This window comes from Dendrobates tinctorius, unplaced genomic scaffold, assembly GCF_039654945.1.
Source record: "Dendrobates tinctorius isolate UK_male_01 unplaced genomic scaffold, ASM3965494v1 ptg000158l, whole genome shotgun sequence".
In the NCBI taxonomy this organism is placed as follows: domain Eukaryota; kingdom Metazoa; phylum Chordata; class Amphibia; order Anura; family Dendrobatidae; genus Dendrobates; species Dendrobates tinctorius.
The window spans coordinates 35,317,661-35,333,935 of record NW_027361825.1 but is presented as its reverse complement, the minus strand read 5'-3'; the positions used below and the strand labels follow the sequence as shown (position 1 = coordinate 35,333,935).

At 46.2% G+C, this 16,275-nt stretch overlaps 1 protein-coding gene and 1 long non-coding RNA gene across 3 annotated transcripts in view; one reads left to right on the top strand and one right to left on the bottom strand.

The window, feature by feature from the left end:
* The first annotated feature begins 7,849 nt into the window (after nt 1-7,849).
* LOC141052085 (uncharacterized) lies at nt 7,850-11,362 on the top strand. 2 transcript variants are annotated; one of them, XR_012220738.1, is made up of 3 exons: nt 7,850-7,954; nt 8,507-8,877; nt 11,049-11,362. It is a non-coding gene; the product is annotated as an uncharacterized lncRNA (long non-coding RNA). The 2 variants fall into 2 exon arrangements; XR_012220737.1 differs by having other exon boundaries at nt 7,850-8,877.
* Nucleotides 11,363-11,537: 175 nt separating this feature from the next.
* The window catches only part of SHKBP1 (SH3KBP1 binding protein 1), a 39,815-nt gene continuing 35,077 nt past the window's right edge, over nt 11,538-16,275 (bottom strand). The window contains exon 18 of the mRNA XM_073549295.1: nt 11,538-16,080. Coding sequence (XP_073405396.1) covers nt 15,531-16,080 — 550 coding nt within the window. The 3' untranslated portion in view covers nt 11,538-15,530. The remainder of the gene's footprint in view (nt 16,081-16,275) is intronic.

Sequence of the window (16,275 nt, the reverse complement as noted above, 5' to 3'; positions counted from 1 at the left end):
AGAATTTATTGCAGCATGTAGAACAAGATTCAAGTACTCTAAGGTGTGTGCACATGTTGCGGATTCTGCTGCGGAATTTTTGCGCGGATTTGTCTAAATCCGCAGGTCAAAAGACCTGCGGTTTATCTGCGGATTTATTGCGGATTAGCCTGTGTTTTTCCCCTGCGGTTTGACACCTGTCATGGAACAGGTGCCAAATCGCTGCGGATTCCGCACAAAGAATTGACATGCTGCAGATTTAAATCCGCAGAAAATTCCACACCATGGGCACTGCGTTTTTCAATTTACATAGACTAAAATTCCGCAGCAGAATCTGCAATGTGTGCACACACCCTAAGGATATGTGTCCATGGGGCGGATCTGCAGTGCTTTGGATGCTGCGGATACCCGGCTCCGCCCAAAGCGCTGCCCCCTTTTGTACACGTGGTGATTCCGCATGTGTTCATTGAACACATTTACCTCTTGGGCCCTCAAAGGTATGTCCACCCCTGCCCCACAAGGAAAGTCCTTTAATAGTCAAGTATCTCCCTGCCCCTGTCCTGCATTTAATAGCTGAGTTTCTAGTTTTCTTCTTGTCCTAGTGATCTACTGAATTGAGTCTAAAGGCCCCGTCACACATAGCGAGATCGCTGCTGAGTCACAATTTTTGTGACACAACAGCGATCTCACCAGCGAGATCGCTGTGTGTGACAGCGATCGGCCCCCCTGCCGGTATCGCTGATCGCTGCAGGAAAGGCCAGGACTTTTTTTGGTCACTGTGAGTGTGACAGGCGGGAGACCAGCGATCTGCTGGTAACTAATGTACACATCGGGTATCCAAGGGACGTGCGTCCTTTAGATACCCGATGTGTACGTTAGTTACCAGCGCGCTGATGCAGGGAGTTGGTAACTAACGTACACATCGGGTATCTAGGCACGCACATTTTAACGTGGTTTTAACGTGCACAGCGTCGCTGTGCTGATCGCTGGTGAAACTGTCTGACAGCTCACCAGCGATCCTGACACATTGATATCATTGCCAGGATCGCTGGTGAGTTGCTATATGTGACTCCAGCCTAAGAGCATCACCTCTCATCACAGCGCCCTCTGGTCTCTGCCCTCTGCCCATGGATACAGTGCCAGGATCAGGCATTCAGAGAGGGCCAGAAATACACGTTCTAATCCTATTGGCAAACAAAACACAATCAGACCCCGAACATCTGGAGAGATTTAACAAATTAAAGTCTCGTTCCCTGCGCACACAGACTGCGATTACACTTGGATGGGCAGCGAGAGCGATACTGCTGATATACAATTACTTACACTGGATTGATGGACTGTTCACTGCTTATAGCAGCAGATGAAGTTATTGTGACTGGCGTCAGGACACGATATAACAATGGATTTTTCACTGGTGGATGAGCAGGTAGGAAGCAAATCACCATATAACATGTCTAGATAATAAGAGCCCAAACAATTAGGTGGTATATTTTGAGGAGTTTCTCATACCTTAAACGCCCAAATTTGGATAATTGATCTATCTGGAGACATTAAATGGGTGGTCTGTTTTGCACAATCCCTTTTTGGCAATCAGCTGAGACCCTGTAGTAATCTGTGAGGAGGAGTGTGAAGTTGCAAAACTTACTAACAAATTCAAGCTTTTCCCTATAAGTTGGATAGGGGATAACTTGCTGATTGCTGGAGGTCCAACCACTGGGACCTCCAGCGATCAGTACTAATCGGAGCTCTGCAGCCGTGTCCTGAATGGAGCAGAGATGCATATGCTCGACCTCAGCGCCATGCAGGATGAGATCCCAGGGGTAAGTTATCCCCTACCTTATTCAATTTTTTTTAAATAACCCTTTAAATTTTTCTGCAGCACCATCTAAAGGGCCATGAAGAATTATACATTGAAACAAATGTGCGGTCCATGTAATTCATGGACTTTGCTGCAGCTCCAAAGCAAGAAATATTCTATAAAGCTGTCCTCCACTGTAGCTAATGAGGGTCCTGAACAAGAGACCCCCTAGAATAACTCAGAATTCTCTGATATTTTCAGAAGGCTTTTCTTCAGTGGACAGTGCTTGGACTACAACGGGATAGAGACAGCTTTATTATATGTTTGTATATTATGGTTATAATACGAAGCATCGGGATTACCATTATATTAAATAAGGTAATACCTTGCAATAGTGAATAATTACATAATGGTATTTTTTTTCAAGCGTATGTCCAGTTTATTTTTCAGCATTTTGGGTCAAGTATACCATTACGGATTACTTTAATATCTAGTAGAAGCTTGCATTACTTGCAAGCAGAGAGGAGGCGGGCAGCCATGTGGGTGTTTCACAGAAGCAAGGTGTCTTCCACTTCTTAGTGATTGAACACTTCTAAAGCATAGACACTGTATAAGTAGGCTTTTTAAATGGGGCCATAACATGCTATTGCAATTTATGGTCCCCCTTTGTGCATTACAAATTCATCTTTATCTCCCTTAGATCCTTGCAGGCTTGGGGCTAAATGCAGAATTCAGGCAGGGTTTATATGAGAAAGTAGCAATATTTTATCATTAGAAAGGGGGATTTTTGGTACTTACCATAAAATCTCTTTCTTGGAGCCTTCATTGGGGGACACAGGTTACCATGGGGTGTATGCTGCTGTCGCTAGGAGGCTGACACTATGCAAATAAGAAAAAGTTAGCTCCTCTCCAGCAGTATACACCTACCAACAGGCCCAAATTACCTCAGTTGGTGCCAAAGCAGTATAAGGAGCTACTATAAGAAACTCAACCTATGTACCAACCAAAGGCACATTGGCCAACACGGTACATTAAGGGAGGGTGTCCCCCAATGAAGGCTCCAAGAAAGAGATTTTACGGTAAGTACCAAAAATCCCCCTTTCTTTCTCGCTTCATTGGGGGACACAGGTTACCATGGGACGTCCAAAAGCAGTCCCAAGGGTGGGAAAGAAATGCTGAGAGAAGGAAACTTAGGTCGGCCGGTGGGAGACCGCCGCCTGCAGTATCTTCCTGCCCAAGCCTGTATCAGCAGAGGCGTGAGTATCTACCTTGTAGAACCTCACAAAGGTATGGAGTGACGACCAAGTAGCGGCCTTGCAGACTTGCAAAGCCGAAGCCTGGTGATAAACGGCTCAGGAAGCTCCTACAGCCCTGGTAGAGTGAGCCCTCACCCCCGGAGGAGGCCGTTTGTCCTGGACGTGGTATGCCTCCAGAACCGCTGAACGAATCCAACGAGCAATGGTGAATTTGGAGGCTGGGAACCCTTTCCGACGACCATCCGAGACGACAAACGGAATCGGACTGAAGGAAGGGAGCAGTCCTAGCAAGGTAGATTCGAATTGCCCTGACCAAGTTCAACTTGTGCAGGGATCTCTCCAAGGGATGAGTTGGAGAGGGACACAGAGAGGGAAGAACAATGTCCTCATTGATGTGAAAAGCAGAGACCACATTAGGCAGAAAGTCCGGAACCGGTCTAAGCACTATCTTATCCTGGTGCAAAATCAGGAAAGGGGAACGGCAGAACAACAGAACAATGCTGCCAACCCCGAGACCTTCCAAATAGAGGTGATAGCGACCAGGAAGGCGACCTTCCACGAGAGGAGGGTAAGAGAAATATCCTGAATCGGCTCGAAAGGCGCACGCTGGAGGGCGCTCAAAACAAGATTCAAATCCCATGGATCGACAGGAGACTGGTAAGGAGGCGTTATGTGAGCGACGCCCTGAAGAAAAGTCTCCACCTGGGGAAGAGAAGCCAGATCTCTTTGAAAGAGGATAGCTAGAGCAGACACCTGACCCTTTAAGGTACTGAGGGAAAGGCCGGAGTCGAGACCCGACTGCAGAAAACCCAAAACGGAGGGAAGAGAAAAAGTCATAGGAAACACAGTTATCCTCACACCACCGAAAAAGGTTTTCCAACATTTGTGATAGATGCGATATGATGCCGGCTTCCTTGCCTTAATCATGGTCTGGATGACTTTGTGGGAAAAACCTGCATCTCTCAGGACCGCGGCCTCAACGGCCATGCCATTAAATTCAGAGACCGAGAATTTGGGTGGAAGAAGGGCCCCTGCGATAGAAGATCCGGACGGTCTGGAAGCCTCCAGGGAACGTCTGAGAGCATGTTTCCTAGCTCCGCATACCAGGCCAATCGTGGCCAATCTGGAGCTACTAACAGAACGGGAACCCCTTCTGCCTTTATCGTTTTCACGATTCTTGGGATCAGGGGAAGAGGTGGGAACAGATAAGGCATGCAAAACTGGGACCACGGAAACACAAGAGCGTCGCAACCGATGGCCATCAGATCCCGAGACCTGGCTACGTACTGCGGAACATTGTGGTTTGTTCGAGATGCCATGAGGTCGACATTTGGAACACCCCACCTCAGACAAATTTGGTGGAAGACATCGGAGTTGAGAGACCACTCGCGGCTCAGGAAATCGGCTTCCCAGTTGTCCACTCCTGGAATGTGTACGGCTGATATGGCGGGAACATGGCTTTCTGCCCAACGCAGAATCTTTGCCACCTCCAGCATGATCTGCTTGCTGCGAGTTCCGCCTTGGTGGTTTATGTACGCCATGGTCGTGGCGTTGTCCGACTGGATGCGGACTGGCTTCCCCGCGAGGATGGACTGCCAGCGGATGAGGGCAAGAAAGATTGCCCTGATCTCCAAAAGATTGATTGGCAGGAGAGCTTCCTGAGCATCCCAGCGACCCTGCGCCGTGAGGTGGAGAAAACCTGCTCCCCAACCCAGGAGACTGGCATCGGTGGTGATGACCTGCAATAAAATGGGAAAGAAGGATCTCCCGCGTAGGATCGAGGTGGGAAGCGTCCACCAGGTTAGGGATTGCCTCACCTTGAGAGGCAGAAGCACTGGATGGTCCAGGGAGAAAGTTGTCTTGTCCCAAGCAGACAGCAGGGCCAGCTGGAGAGGGCAGGAGTGAAACTGGGCATACGGCACTGCTTTGACGGAAGCAATCATCTTCCCTAGGGCTCTCATGCAGAGCCGAATAGGAAGAGGGACCAGGCGCTTTAGGGCTTTGATCTCCTGTCAGAGGGAAGAAATTTTCTTCTTTGGAAGGCACTCGAGCTTGGCTGGTGTCGAATTCCATGCCCAGGAAAACAAGACACTGAGAAGGGATCAGGGTCGACTTCTCTTTGTTGACTATCCAGCCGAGGCGATGCAGCGTATCCAGAGTGATCTGGAGGCTGTGATCGCAGTCGCGGCGAGATGGACCCTTGATCAGGAGATCATCGAGATAAGGGATTATATGAATTCCCTTTGAACGAAGGACGGCCATGACCGCCGCCATGATGTTCGTGAAGACTCTGGGGGCGGACGCCAGACCAAATGGGAGAGCTGTGAACTGGTAATGGCACGCCTGTATGGCAAATCTGAGGAACTTCTGATGCTGCACACAAACAGGAACGTGCAAGTAAGCGTCCTGAATGTCCACAGAGCAAAGGTATTCCCCCGGTTCCATGGAGGTGATCACCGAGCGCAAGGACTGAATTCGAAAGTGGCGAACTCGAAGGTGACGGTTCAACTGCTTGAGCTCCAAGATCGGTCAAAGGGAGCCATCCTTTTTTGGGACTACGAACAGGTTTGAGTAAAAACCGGAAAACCATTCATGCCAAGGAACGGGTACAATCACTCCTGAGTTTAGTAGAGAAGAGACAGCTTGGGAAAGCCCTGGGGCATGAGAGGGCTGCTTTGGTGGGCGAGAAAAAAAGAAATGTCCTTTTGGGAGCGAAGAAAATTCTATTTTGCAGCCTGATGTGACAACCTCCCCCAGGCGTCATCGACCGCCGCCAACCAAGTTTCTTTGAAAAGAAGCCTGCCTCCCACCGTGGAAAGATTCCCAGGTGGGGGTAATCCATCATTTAGAGGAAAATCTGTGGCTGTGAGAACCGGAGGGCTTAGAGGGGCGGCTCCTAGACCTCCAGCGAGGGGCAAGTTTGAAGGAAGGTTTCCTTCTTTCTCCCTGAGCGGAGGGATGGTCCAGTTGAGAGGATCCGCCTGAGGAAGAGAAGGGCCGAAAAGGCTGAGGGCCCTTTCTGTTGAAGGTGTGTCTTGGCCTGGATTGGGGCAGAGAAGTACTTTTGCCTCCGGTGGCATCCAAAATGATCTGGTCTAGCTTGGCCCCAAAGAGTCTGGCGCCCTGGAAAGGCAGGCCAGTGAGGGAATTTTTGGAAGCCGGATCTGCGTTCCACGCCTTCAGCCAGAGGATGCGGCGAATAGCGATAATGTTGCTGTTTGCTCTTGCTGAGCAAGAAGCAGCATCCAGGGAGGCATTCAACAAGTATTTACCAGCATGGGCAATTTGATCTGCCAAATCTGCTAGCTCCTCTGTGAGAGCTGCTGCCACAATGCCTCAACGGAGTATCTTGGCCCAGGCAGATATTGCTTTCGCCACCCATGAGGAGGCAAAGTTAGGGCAAAAGGAAGTGCCTGATGCCCCAAAGGCTGATTTGGCTAAGGCCTCAATCTGTCTGTCCGTAGCGTCCTTGAGGGATTACGCATCGGGAATGGACAGGACTGTTTGAGATGTAAAACATGAAACCGGCGGGTCCACCTTAGGAGATTCTGACCATTTGCTGGCGCGGTCAGGACTAAAGGGGTAAAGGATGTCCAGATGTTTTCTTCCCGGGAAGTGTTTTCCGGGGTTTTCCCAGTGTCTAGAGGTAGTGATGTCAAACTCGTTGTGATTGGGAAAAAGCTTGGAAGGACGTTTTACCTGTTTGAATAAAACTGATTGGTCCTGAGCAGTAGAATTTTCCTCCTTTATTTCGAGCATTTGTACAATAGCCGAAATAAGGCTACCTACCATGTCCTGCATTCTAGAGGTGTGATCTGCGTCAGAGTCAGACTCTGACAGAGAGGCTACGTCTGACCCGACATCCGCCTCCGAGGAGGGGGAACGGGCAGAGAGGGGCACCCTTGGTGCTGCAGAATCTGGGGAGCTAGACAGAGTACGCTTCCTAGTCCTTTCTCCTGATCAGTCTCTGGGAAGGTCATGGTCAGGTGCGTGCGAATCACCGTGAGAGGTGTTCGGAGCATCGGTGGCGGCAGAGATGCGGCATACGCTCCAGGACCTGTACCAGGGACTGTGAAATTTTGGTGACGTCTGAAACTGACTGAGACATGACAACGGTCAGACCTGAAACCGACTGGGACATGGCAACAGCCCACTCAGGGGGTGGGGGAGTGTTCTCATCTCAGGCGTTAGAGTCCTGAGGTGCCGACATGGTGGAAGGACTGCAGGATGAGCAGAAAGGGGACGGCTGACCTGAAGCCCACTTTCTCTTACAGCGGGCACAAGCGTAGTGAACTACCGTAGGGATATAGCCAGAGGCCCCTGCAGAATTAGGCATAGGTAGAGTCTATGTGAATACTGCAGCAGAACGCTATGGAGGTGATACTGCTGAGGTAAGCTAACAGACGTCAGGGTAAGGAAAGCAGAGCCTACCAGACACCCAGCGATGCAGTAGCGCAGGTAGCCGAGTCCCCCGCCGAAACCCAGATGAGGAGGCTGGTATCTGAGGTCCCAGAGAGAAAAGACTTGCAGGAGCATAAGATGGAGGCTGTACACTCTGAGCCAAAAGGAAGGGGCGTGTCCGGCCAAAGAAATTGAAAGTGGCGTCCTGATAGGCTGGCCCACCTGTGGAGGCGTGACCAGCGTGCTATGAACGCAATGTGAGAGTCGGGACCTAGGAACAGGCAGGGGGGCGTGCCCAGCGCTGGAAAATGAAAGGAAGGCGCCGATTGGCTGATGCCAACAAGGAGGCGTGCCCGAGCAGGGGAGAAGAGACGGTTGATAGTGAGAGCCGGCGGGGGCGTGGCCTAACCGGAGAACAACCCGGAGGAATAGGGCTGTAAGAAAATGTCGGACAGCGCGTGCTATGTGAAAAATGGCACAGAATTTGAATCCGAGAAGCAGGGACTGCAGTGGCATACTGGTGGGTGCTGCAGGGGCTTAGCGGTGTCGGGGGGGGTGACCTACTGCCTGTTTCTTGAATCCGGCTCCTCTTCATAGCTGAGGATGGCATCAGGAGCCCTCGGGGAGGGTCCTGGGAAAATAATCCTCCTTCCCGCACCGTGTCCCAACGGCGCAGAAGACTGTGTCACCCCTTAAGAATAAGGGGGAAGGCCACCACCGGCCAAGGACTGGCCACCGAGAGTTGCCCTGAAACACCACGACGGGTGACAGGGGACAAAGTCATGCCAGTGCGCCCGAGAGTGGGCGATGTGGGTGACACCACACTGCTCTCTCGGTCGCTTAAATGTGGGAAAACGGTGAGAAATCTGCACCATTACCGAACGAGCTGTATCTGAAAAATAAAGGTGAAAAGATTAATAACACACACAAAACTTGTAAGGAAAAAATACTGCAAATCTGGTGTTAAATCCAGGTCCGCCTCCTTCAGACAGTAAGCAAAAACTGGGGTAATTTGGGCCTGTCGGTAGGTGTATACTACTGGGGAGGAGCTAACTTTTTCTTATTTGCATAGTGTCAGCCTCCTAACGACAGCAGCATACACCCCATGGTAACCTGTGTCCCCCCAATGAAGCAAGAAACAAAAGGTAACTTTACTTAACATTTCAGAATAAACTACAATGTCTACGAACAAAAGAATAACTATATTTGGCTGTTATGTGACTTGTATCCCGCATTTTTACCAGTTTCTCCTCTGCAGGCTCTACCTCTTAATTTGCAATGGACTCTGAGCTGGTGTGAAGACAAGCAGCCATGATATGTCTCCCTTACCCATAACAGAGACATGAGAGATTTCTTTTTTATTAGCACAGAGCGAGAAGCAGCATGGAGGACAAAATATATCAGTACTGAGCAGTGTAGATGTGAGTCCAGCTCTGGAGTGAGGTAAAAGACTTGTTACAAAGCTCAGCAGAATCTTACTCTGTCTCTCCTCTGCTCTTCTTCCCATCTACATAGAGTTTAATAGTTGTAACCTAATACCTCTCTGTGGTGGCAACGTGTACAGTCATGGCCAAAAGTTTAGAGAATGACACAAATATTATATTTTCACATGATCTGCTGCCCTCTGGTTTTTATGTGTGTTTGTCAGATGTTTTTATCACATACAGAAATATAATTGCAATCATATTATGAGTAGCAAAAGGTTATATTGACAGTTAGAATGAGTTAATGCAGCAAGTCAATATTTGCAGTGTTGACCCTTCTTCTTCAGGACCTCAGCAATTCTCCCTGGCATGCTCTCAATCAACTTCTGGATCAAATCCTGACTGATAGCAGTCCATTCTTGCAAAATCAATGCTTTTATTTTGTCTGAATTTGAAGGTTTTTGTTTGTCCACCTGTCTCTTGATGATTGACCACAAGTTATCAATGGGATTAAGATCTGGGGAGTTTCCAGGCCATGGTCCCAAATCTCTGTTTTGTTCCCTGAGCCATTTAGTTATCACCTTTGCTTTATGGCAAGGTGCTCCATCATGTTGAAAAAGGCATTGTTGATCGCCAAACTGCTCTTGGATGGTTGGGAGAAGTTGCTCTTGGAGGACATTCTGGTACCATTCTTTGTTCATGGCTGTGTTTTTAGGCAAGACTGAGAAAGAGCCCATTCCCTTGGCTGAGAAACAACCCCACACATGAATGGTTTCAGGATGCTTGACAGTTGGCACGAGACAAGACTGGTGGTAGCGCTCACCTGGTCTTCTCCGAATAAGCCGTTTTCCAGATGTCCCAAACAATAGAAAAGGGGATTCATCAGAGAAAATGACTTTACCCCAGTCCTCAGCAGTCCACTCCCTGTACCTCTTGCAGAATATCAGTCTGTCCATGATGTTTTTTCTGGAGAGAAGAGGCTTCTTTGCAGCCCTCGAGACCAGGCCTTGCTCCAAGAGTCTCCGCCTCACAGTGCGTGCAGATGCACTCACACCTGCCTGCTGCCATTCCTGAGCAAGCTCTGCACTGCTGGTAGCCCGATCCCGCAGCTGAAACACTTTTAAGAGACGGTCCTGGCGCTTGCTGGTCTTTCTTGGGCGCTCTGGAGCCTTTTTGGCAACAAGGGAACCTCTCTCCTTGAAGTTCTTGATGATGCGATAGATTGTTGACTGAGGTGCAATCTTTCTAGCTGCGATACTCTTCCGTTAGGCCATTTTTGTGCAGTGCAATGATGACTGCACGTTTCTTTAGAGATAACCATGGTTAACAGAAGAGAAACAATGATGCCAAGCACCAGTCTCCTTTTAAAGTTTCCAGTGGTGTCATTCTTACTTAACCATGACAGATTGATCTCCAGCCCTGTCCTCATTAACACCCACACCTGTGTTAATGGAGCAATCACTGAAACGATGTTAGCTGGTCCTTTTAAGGCAGGGCTGCAATGACGTTGAAATGTGTTTTGGGGGATAAAGTTAATTTTCTAGGCAAATATTGACTTTGCAAGTAATTGCTGTTAAGCTGATCACTCTTTATAACATTCTGGAGTATATGCAAATTGCCATTAGAAAAAATGAAGCAGTAGACTTTGTAAAAATTAATATTTGCTTCATTCTCTAAACATTTGGCCATGACTGTATTGTTATGATAAGATAGGAGTTATTGAAAGTACAGTTCAAATTAGGGAATGTCTAGGGATACAATTATAAGAGATTGGGCAGTATAGGGCATGATCAGCTTAATTTCTCAGCATCTTTCCATCTCCTTGAAAGGGTACTGTAGTGGTAACAGTTTGGGACATCAAGAAAACACCTGACAGGTTTCCTTTTAGTGGGAGATACACTTTACAATTATCATTAAACTCAACACATGGATTTTTGTATACCAGATCCTTTGGTACACTGGGAGATAAGCGAGAGTCATGGGTGTGTAGCAACATGAGGTCCTGCAATTTGGGAAGATCAGAGGTTCCCCTGGTAAATACCGCCATTGTGCGATGAGACGGTCAATCCTCATATTTCACTCTTGGCATTAGGCACTGGTGCATTTAATATACACAACACAATCAATTATGAACTTATTATTAATTATGTCATTATTATGACTCATGGACTGTCTGTTCTGACTTTGTAGATTTCAGCCATGAGTGGGTTATTTCTATATGCCTCTTACAACGGGGACCTGTCTCTCCAGACTTCGCTTTCAACGCTCAGCACTGGACCAATGCACAGAGCAGATCCTGGCGACAGAGGGAGAATTACCTGCGAAACTGTTTGGATGTGGATTGCCATTCTTGCCACCATTGGGAATATCATGGTCCTAGGAGTAGTGTGCGCCTGCACCTTCTAAACTAGGAAATAACGCCAATATAGAACAATACCGTATCCACTAATAGAGGGATGCAAACAATCCACGTCTATTAAAAAATAAAAACACAATATATTGTATGCATGTTTGTTTTTTTTCAAATGTATGTATATATGCACCAAGTTCCTATTCATAGCGACCAGTAATATAATAGAACTGGCAGGACACGTGTGGACGTTTTTTGGTCAACCTTCACAGTTAACAAGTCACAGTCGTTTAAAAAAAAAATAAAAAAAAATTATATAACGAAAAACATACATGAAAGCTTATTTTTATTAATATTTTAGAAAGAAAATACAAGTCAGGTGACAAAAGTATTAGTCAAACAAAGAAATATAAAATTTAATAAAAAATAATGGCACTGAGTTTTATTAATGCAATGCATTGACCTGAACAGACGTCACTTCTCAGCGTGGCAAAGATATATATATTGTTTTTTATGTACAGGATATTTGGTCTAGAGGTTCCTGTTCTGCAGCGTTGAGGCCGACCTATTAATGCATTTGTGTAAATTACAGAAAATGTCACTCCTGCCGCAATTTTTCCAACATGTCCAAATGTGTGCCTTACTATTTTTTCTTTGTTTATTTCTGCTGCTTTTTTTAAAGGTTCAATATATTGATGTAAAATTTCCCAAGAATCCATTATACAGCTCTGGCAAAAATTAAGAGACCACTGCAAAATGTTCAGTTTGTCTGATTTTTCTCTCTATAGGTATATTTTTGAGTAAAATGTAAATTGTTCTTTTAAAACTTCTGACATGTCTCTGAATTTTCAAGCAATAAATTTTGTATTTTTTTTCTGACAAAGAAAAATGGTCAAAAAAGACAACAGTGCTTTCAGACCTCAAATAATGCAAAGAAAACAAGTTCATAATCATTTAGAAACAATACTAATGTTTTAACTCAGGAAGAGTTCAGAAATCAATATTTTGTGGAATAGCCATGAGTTTTAGTCACAGCTTTCATCCGTCTTGTCATGCTTTCCACCAGTCTTTCACACTGCTTCTGGTACAAAAACGTAAGCAGTTCTTCTTTGTTTGATGGCTTGTGACTATCCATCATCCTCTTGATAACATTCCAGAGGTTTTCTATGGGGTTCAGGTCTGGAGAATGGCCTGCCTATGACAGGGATTTGATGTGGTGGTCTCTCAATTTTTGCCAGGGGGGGGGGGTGTGTGTATGTATATATATCTATCATATCTTTTGCTTTGTTGGGGGTCTAACTTCAGAGATTGTAGTGGCCATGGCCCTGCATCCCTATGAGAACAATACTTTGAGAAGCAATTTTTGAAAAAACACTGGTTATGCCGTGAATTTTTATATTTCTGCAGAATACCTGTGTACCACATGCAAATGAGGCTGAAGTGCTTTTGAGGTATGGAAGCTCTTCCCGAGCCTCTGCTCTCCGCCGCTCTAATAACCGCCCATCGCTGTCAGTCAACCAGAAGGATCATGACTGTCTGGGTACGACTCTTTGTATCTAAACTCCAGCTCCTTTTCAAAAAGCTGGTGTAAAAATGACAAAACAATATTTTGCCCAATTATGTGTTGTGCAACAGTTTTCAAGTGCAAAGAGATAAATCAGACCCTAAAAGTGTCTAGTTTGCCCTTTTATAGATTTGTTAGGTCTAAGATCTGTGTTCCTGTTAAGGAAAGTTTTACTTTTTTCTGCTGGAAGTCGCTCACAGTTTTTGCACAGGATTAGGAAAGGAAACACAGACCCTCACATTCACTCAGAAAAGCCCCCAACATACAGCCGTCTTATAATACCAGACTAAAGCTCGTTAGTCGCTCACTCAAATGACTAAAATATTAGTAACAGCACTTAAAAATGGTCATAATTATAAAAACACATTGCTTGTAGCAAACACATCTGTAAGCCGGGTTTCACATTTCCGTATGGAGGAGCTGCGGAGGGCTGCTGACTTTCTCCGTGAAGCTCTGCTCACGGCCACACCTCCTCCGGTCCGCTCTGCCTCCGTCGGCATGGGGCCTGCGCCCCCCATCTTTAGCATTAGGTGCGCCGAACGCAACGTGTTGCATCTTGGTTGCATCCACATACATCGGCCCGGCCTGCTTACCTAATGCTAAAGATAGGGCATGCAGTACGCATGCCGACGGAGGCGGAGCTGACAGGAGGAGGTGCAGCAGTGGGCGGAGCTTCACAGAGGAAGTCCGCAGCTCCTCCATATGCAAATGTGAAACCAGCCTAACACTTTCATGCCTCTTTTACATTAAAGAAAAAAAAAAAAAGATAGATAGATGAGGGACCGAGCAGTGTCAGTAACCAGGGGCAAGTAATGTACAAGACATTCACTAATTCATAAAACACTAGATCTGTTCATTGACGTAACGGAGGAGAAGATGGAAGAGGAAGGTGAATACAATGAACTAAACCCTTTCAATCCTAGACCACCAGGGATGCTAATACTAACCCCTTACAATCCTAAACCACCATGGATGCTAAAACTAACGTCTTACAACCCTAGACCACCAGTAATGCTAATACTAATCCCTTACAACCCTAGACCACCAGGGATGTTGTTGATACTAATACAACCCGAGACCATAAAGGAAAGCAGATACAAACCCCTTTAAACCCAGGATCATCAGGGATGCCAATACTAACCACTTACAATCCGAGACTACCAGGAATGCCACTTCTAATCCCTTACAATCCTAGACCACTAGGAATGCTAATACAACCCAGGATCATCAGTAATGATATTACTAACCCCTTACAAACCTAAAGCACCAGGAATGCTGATACTAACCCCCAACAGCCCTAGACCATCAAGGAAGTATAATTACTCTTAAAAGCACATTTTTCATAGTGTAAACTTGGTTATATATTTTTACTTGAAAACATAGTATATACTTTATGCATGGACGATGGCCAAACACTATCTTGAAGGTTGCAAGGTAATCTGAACAAAATATAAAAATAGTGGATGAGACAATTTTTGGATAGGGTAAAACAAAGGGATGTTAATAAAGTTGAACAAAAAAAGATTTTGAGGACCCAGCGGCCATGTAGGTAACCTGTGTCCGTTGGACCAGAGTCACATGTACCTCCCACTACTAAACGACCGTGGCACAATGCATGCACGACAGAGCAGATACTGGGCATGATGCAAGAAGGTTTACAGTGCTCTGGTCCAGTAGCCACAGACTACTGACATGGTCACTGGACTAGGGTCCTGGGAATCTTTTGGCTCAACTCCAGCAGTTTACTGAATTAGAAAAACGTGTTTTTTCCCCAAGAACAGCACCACACCTATCAAATCATTTGTGTCTGATATTACAACTGAATGGGGCTGAGCAGCAAAGTCAGACACCTAGAAGAAAGGTTTCTAAAATAAAGCAGCCATTCCTCCAACACTTAAAATAGGTTGCCCAGGATTCTAAAAACACACTATTCTTATCTATGAGCTATATCTGGTATTGCACTTTAGATTATTCACTTAAACCCACAAACAAGAATAGTGCCATTTCTGTATAAAAAAAAAAAAAAAAAAAAAATTTAAAAGAAAAACTACATATCCTGGACATCCCCATTAAAAACTGCATCCAAACTCCTCCACTAAAAAGTCAGTCATTTCCAAACTATAATTCCTTGCAACCAAGATGTGGTTTGATCCAGAAAATGAAAATAAAGAATACTAAATAAATATCCCTATGTATGTGCCGAACTATGCCAATGGCGAGATGTCAGCAGACGTACAGTACGACGATTCCCTGTGCTCGTTGTTCACAGTGATTGTATAAAAGGTTGGATGTAAAATATTACCTTAATTCAATGATCTGGCTTTGACACAGCCAGAATGGCACTTGGAAAAGGCACCATTGAGTAATACCCCTCAGGCTCGTCTAATAAGGCACAAATCTAAAAGGTGAAAAATTGAGACTTGAATCCGTATTGCTGCTGCTTCTACTACTACTACTAGTTTAAAAAAAAAAGGAGTATAACGCAAGAATAAAAGTTTATAAAAGTGGACCCACAATAAATAAACGAAAATGTGGAAAAGGAACAGAATTCTCAGTCGATACTAATGGCAACGAATACATATAGGGCCATCCAGGGGCTCTGATGACGTCGCGTCTGCAAATACCTTGTGACAGGTGCAGAAAAGAGCGTCATTGGACAAACCCTTTAATACTTTAAGTAGGTCCAGGAGGAAATCAAATAGTGTTGCCCACATGATCTTCACTCGTTAATGGCGGCTTCTCGTTTACGCTGTGACTCTTAGAAAGAAGTCTCATTCAGTCTGGGCTTTGGTGGGGGTTTAGGGGGAGATGGTGAAGGTGTAGGAATATCAAATACTGCTGCAGAGGATTGAGGAGATGAGGATGGCGCGATGCACAGTGGTGGTGGCTGCTGGGGTGCAGGAGAGGCCGGCCGTCTCACTGATGCGCAGCCCCGTGATGGCTTGGCTCTGCTGGCAGTCACGTCGATGCTAGATCGACGGGAGTCAGATTGATGGGACTCTGTGAAACGAGCAAGCTCTTGGCAGCGCTCCACAAAATTGCCACTGATATGAGGAGATGGTGGATTAGAGCCCTGGGCATCTACTTTTAGCTGGTTGTTCTGAACTTTCCCGGGTCTTGTGTTGGAACGGGGCAATGTGTCCGACTTGTGCAATGAATTAAAGCTTCCTGAGAGGTGCGGCTGCAAGCTGCACAGAGAAGCCCAAGCTTCAGAGGGGCGAACAGATGTGGCTTGGGGGCGATGTGAAGAGGACACCATGAGCCTTGAGAAACGATCACGTGGGATGTCACTTAGCTGGGACTGTAAGCTGCAGGAAGGAACCATGAACAGGTTAAAAAGTCATTATAGGGAACCAGTCACCTTGGAAAATGCTATTTACCTGCAGATGAAGAGTTACTCTGCAAGTTACATGACGTCACAATGCTTCATGGCCACCACAGTGAAGGTGCGGTTAACGGGTAAAAATTAACTTTTTCCCTCTTGGGAACCTCCAGCTTTCAGT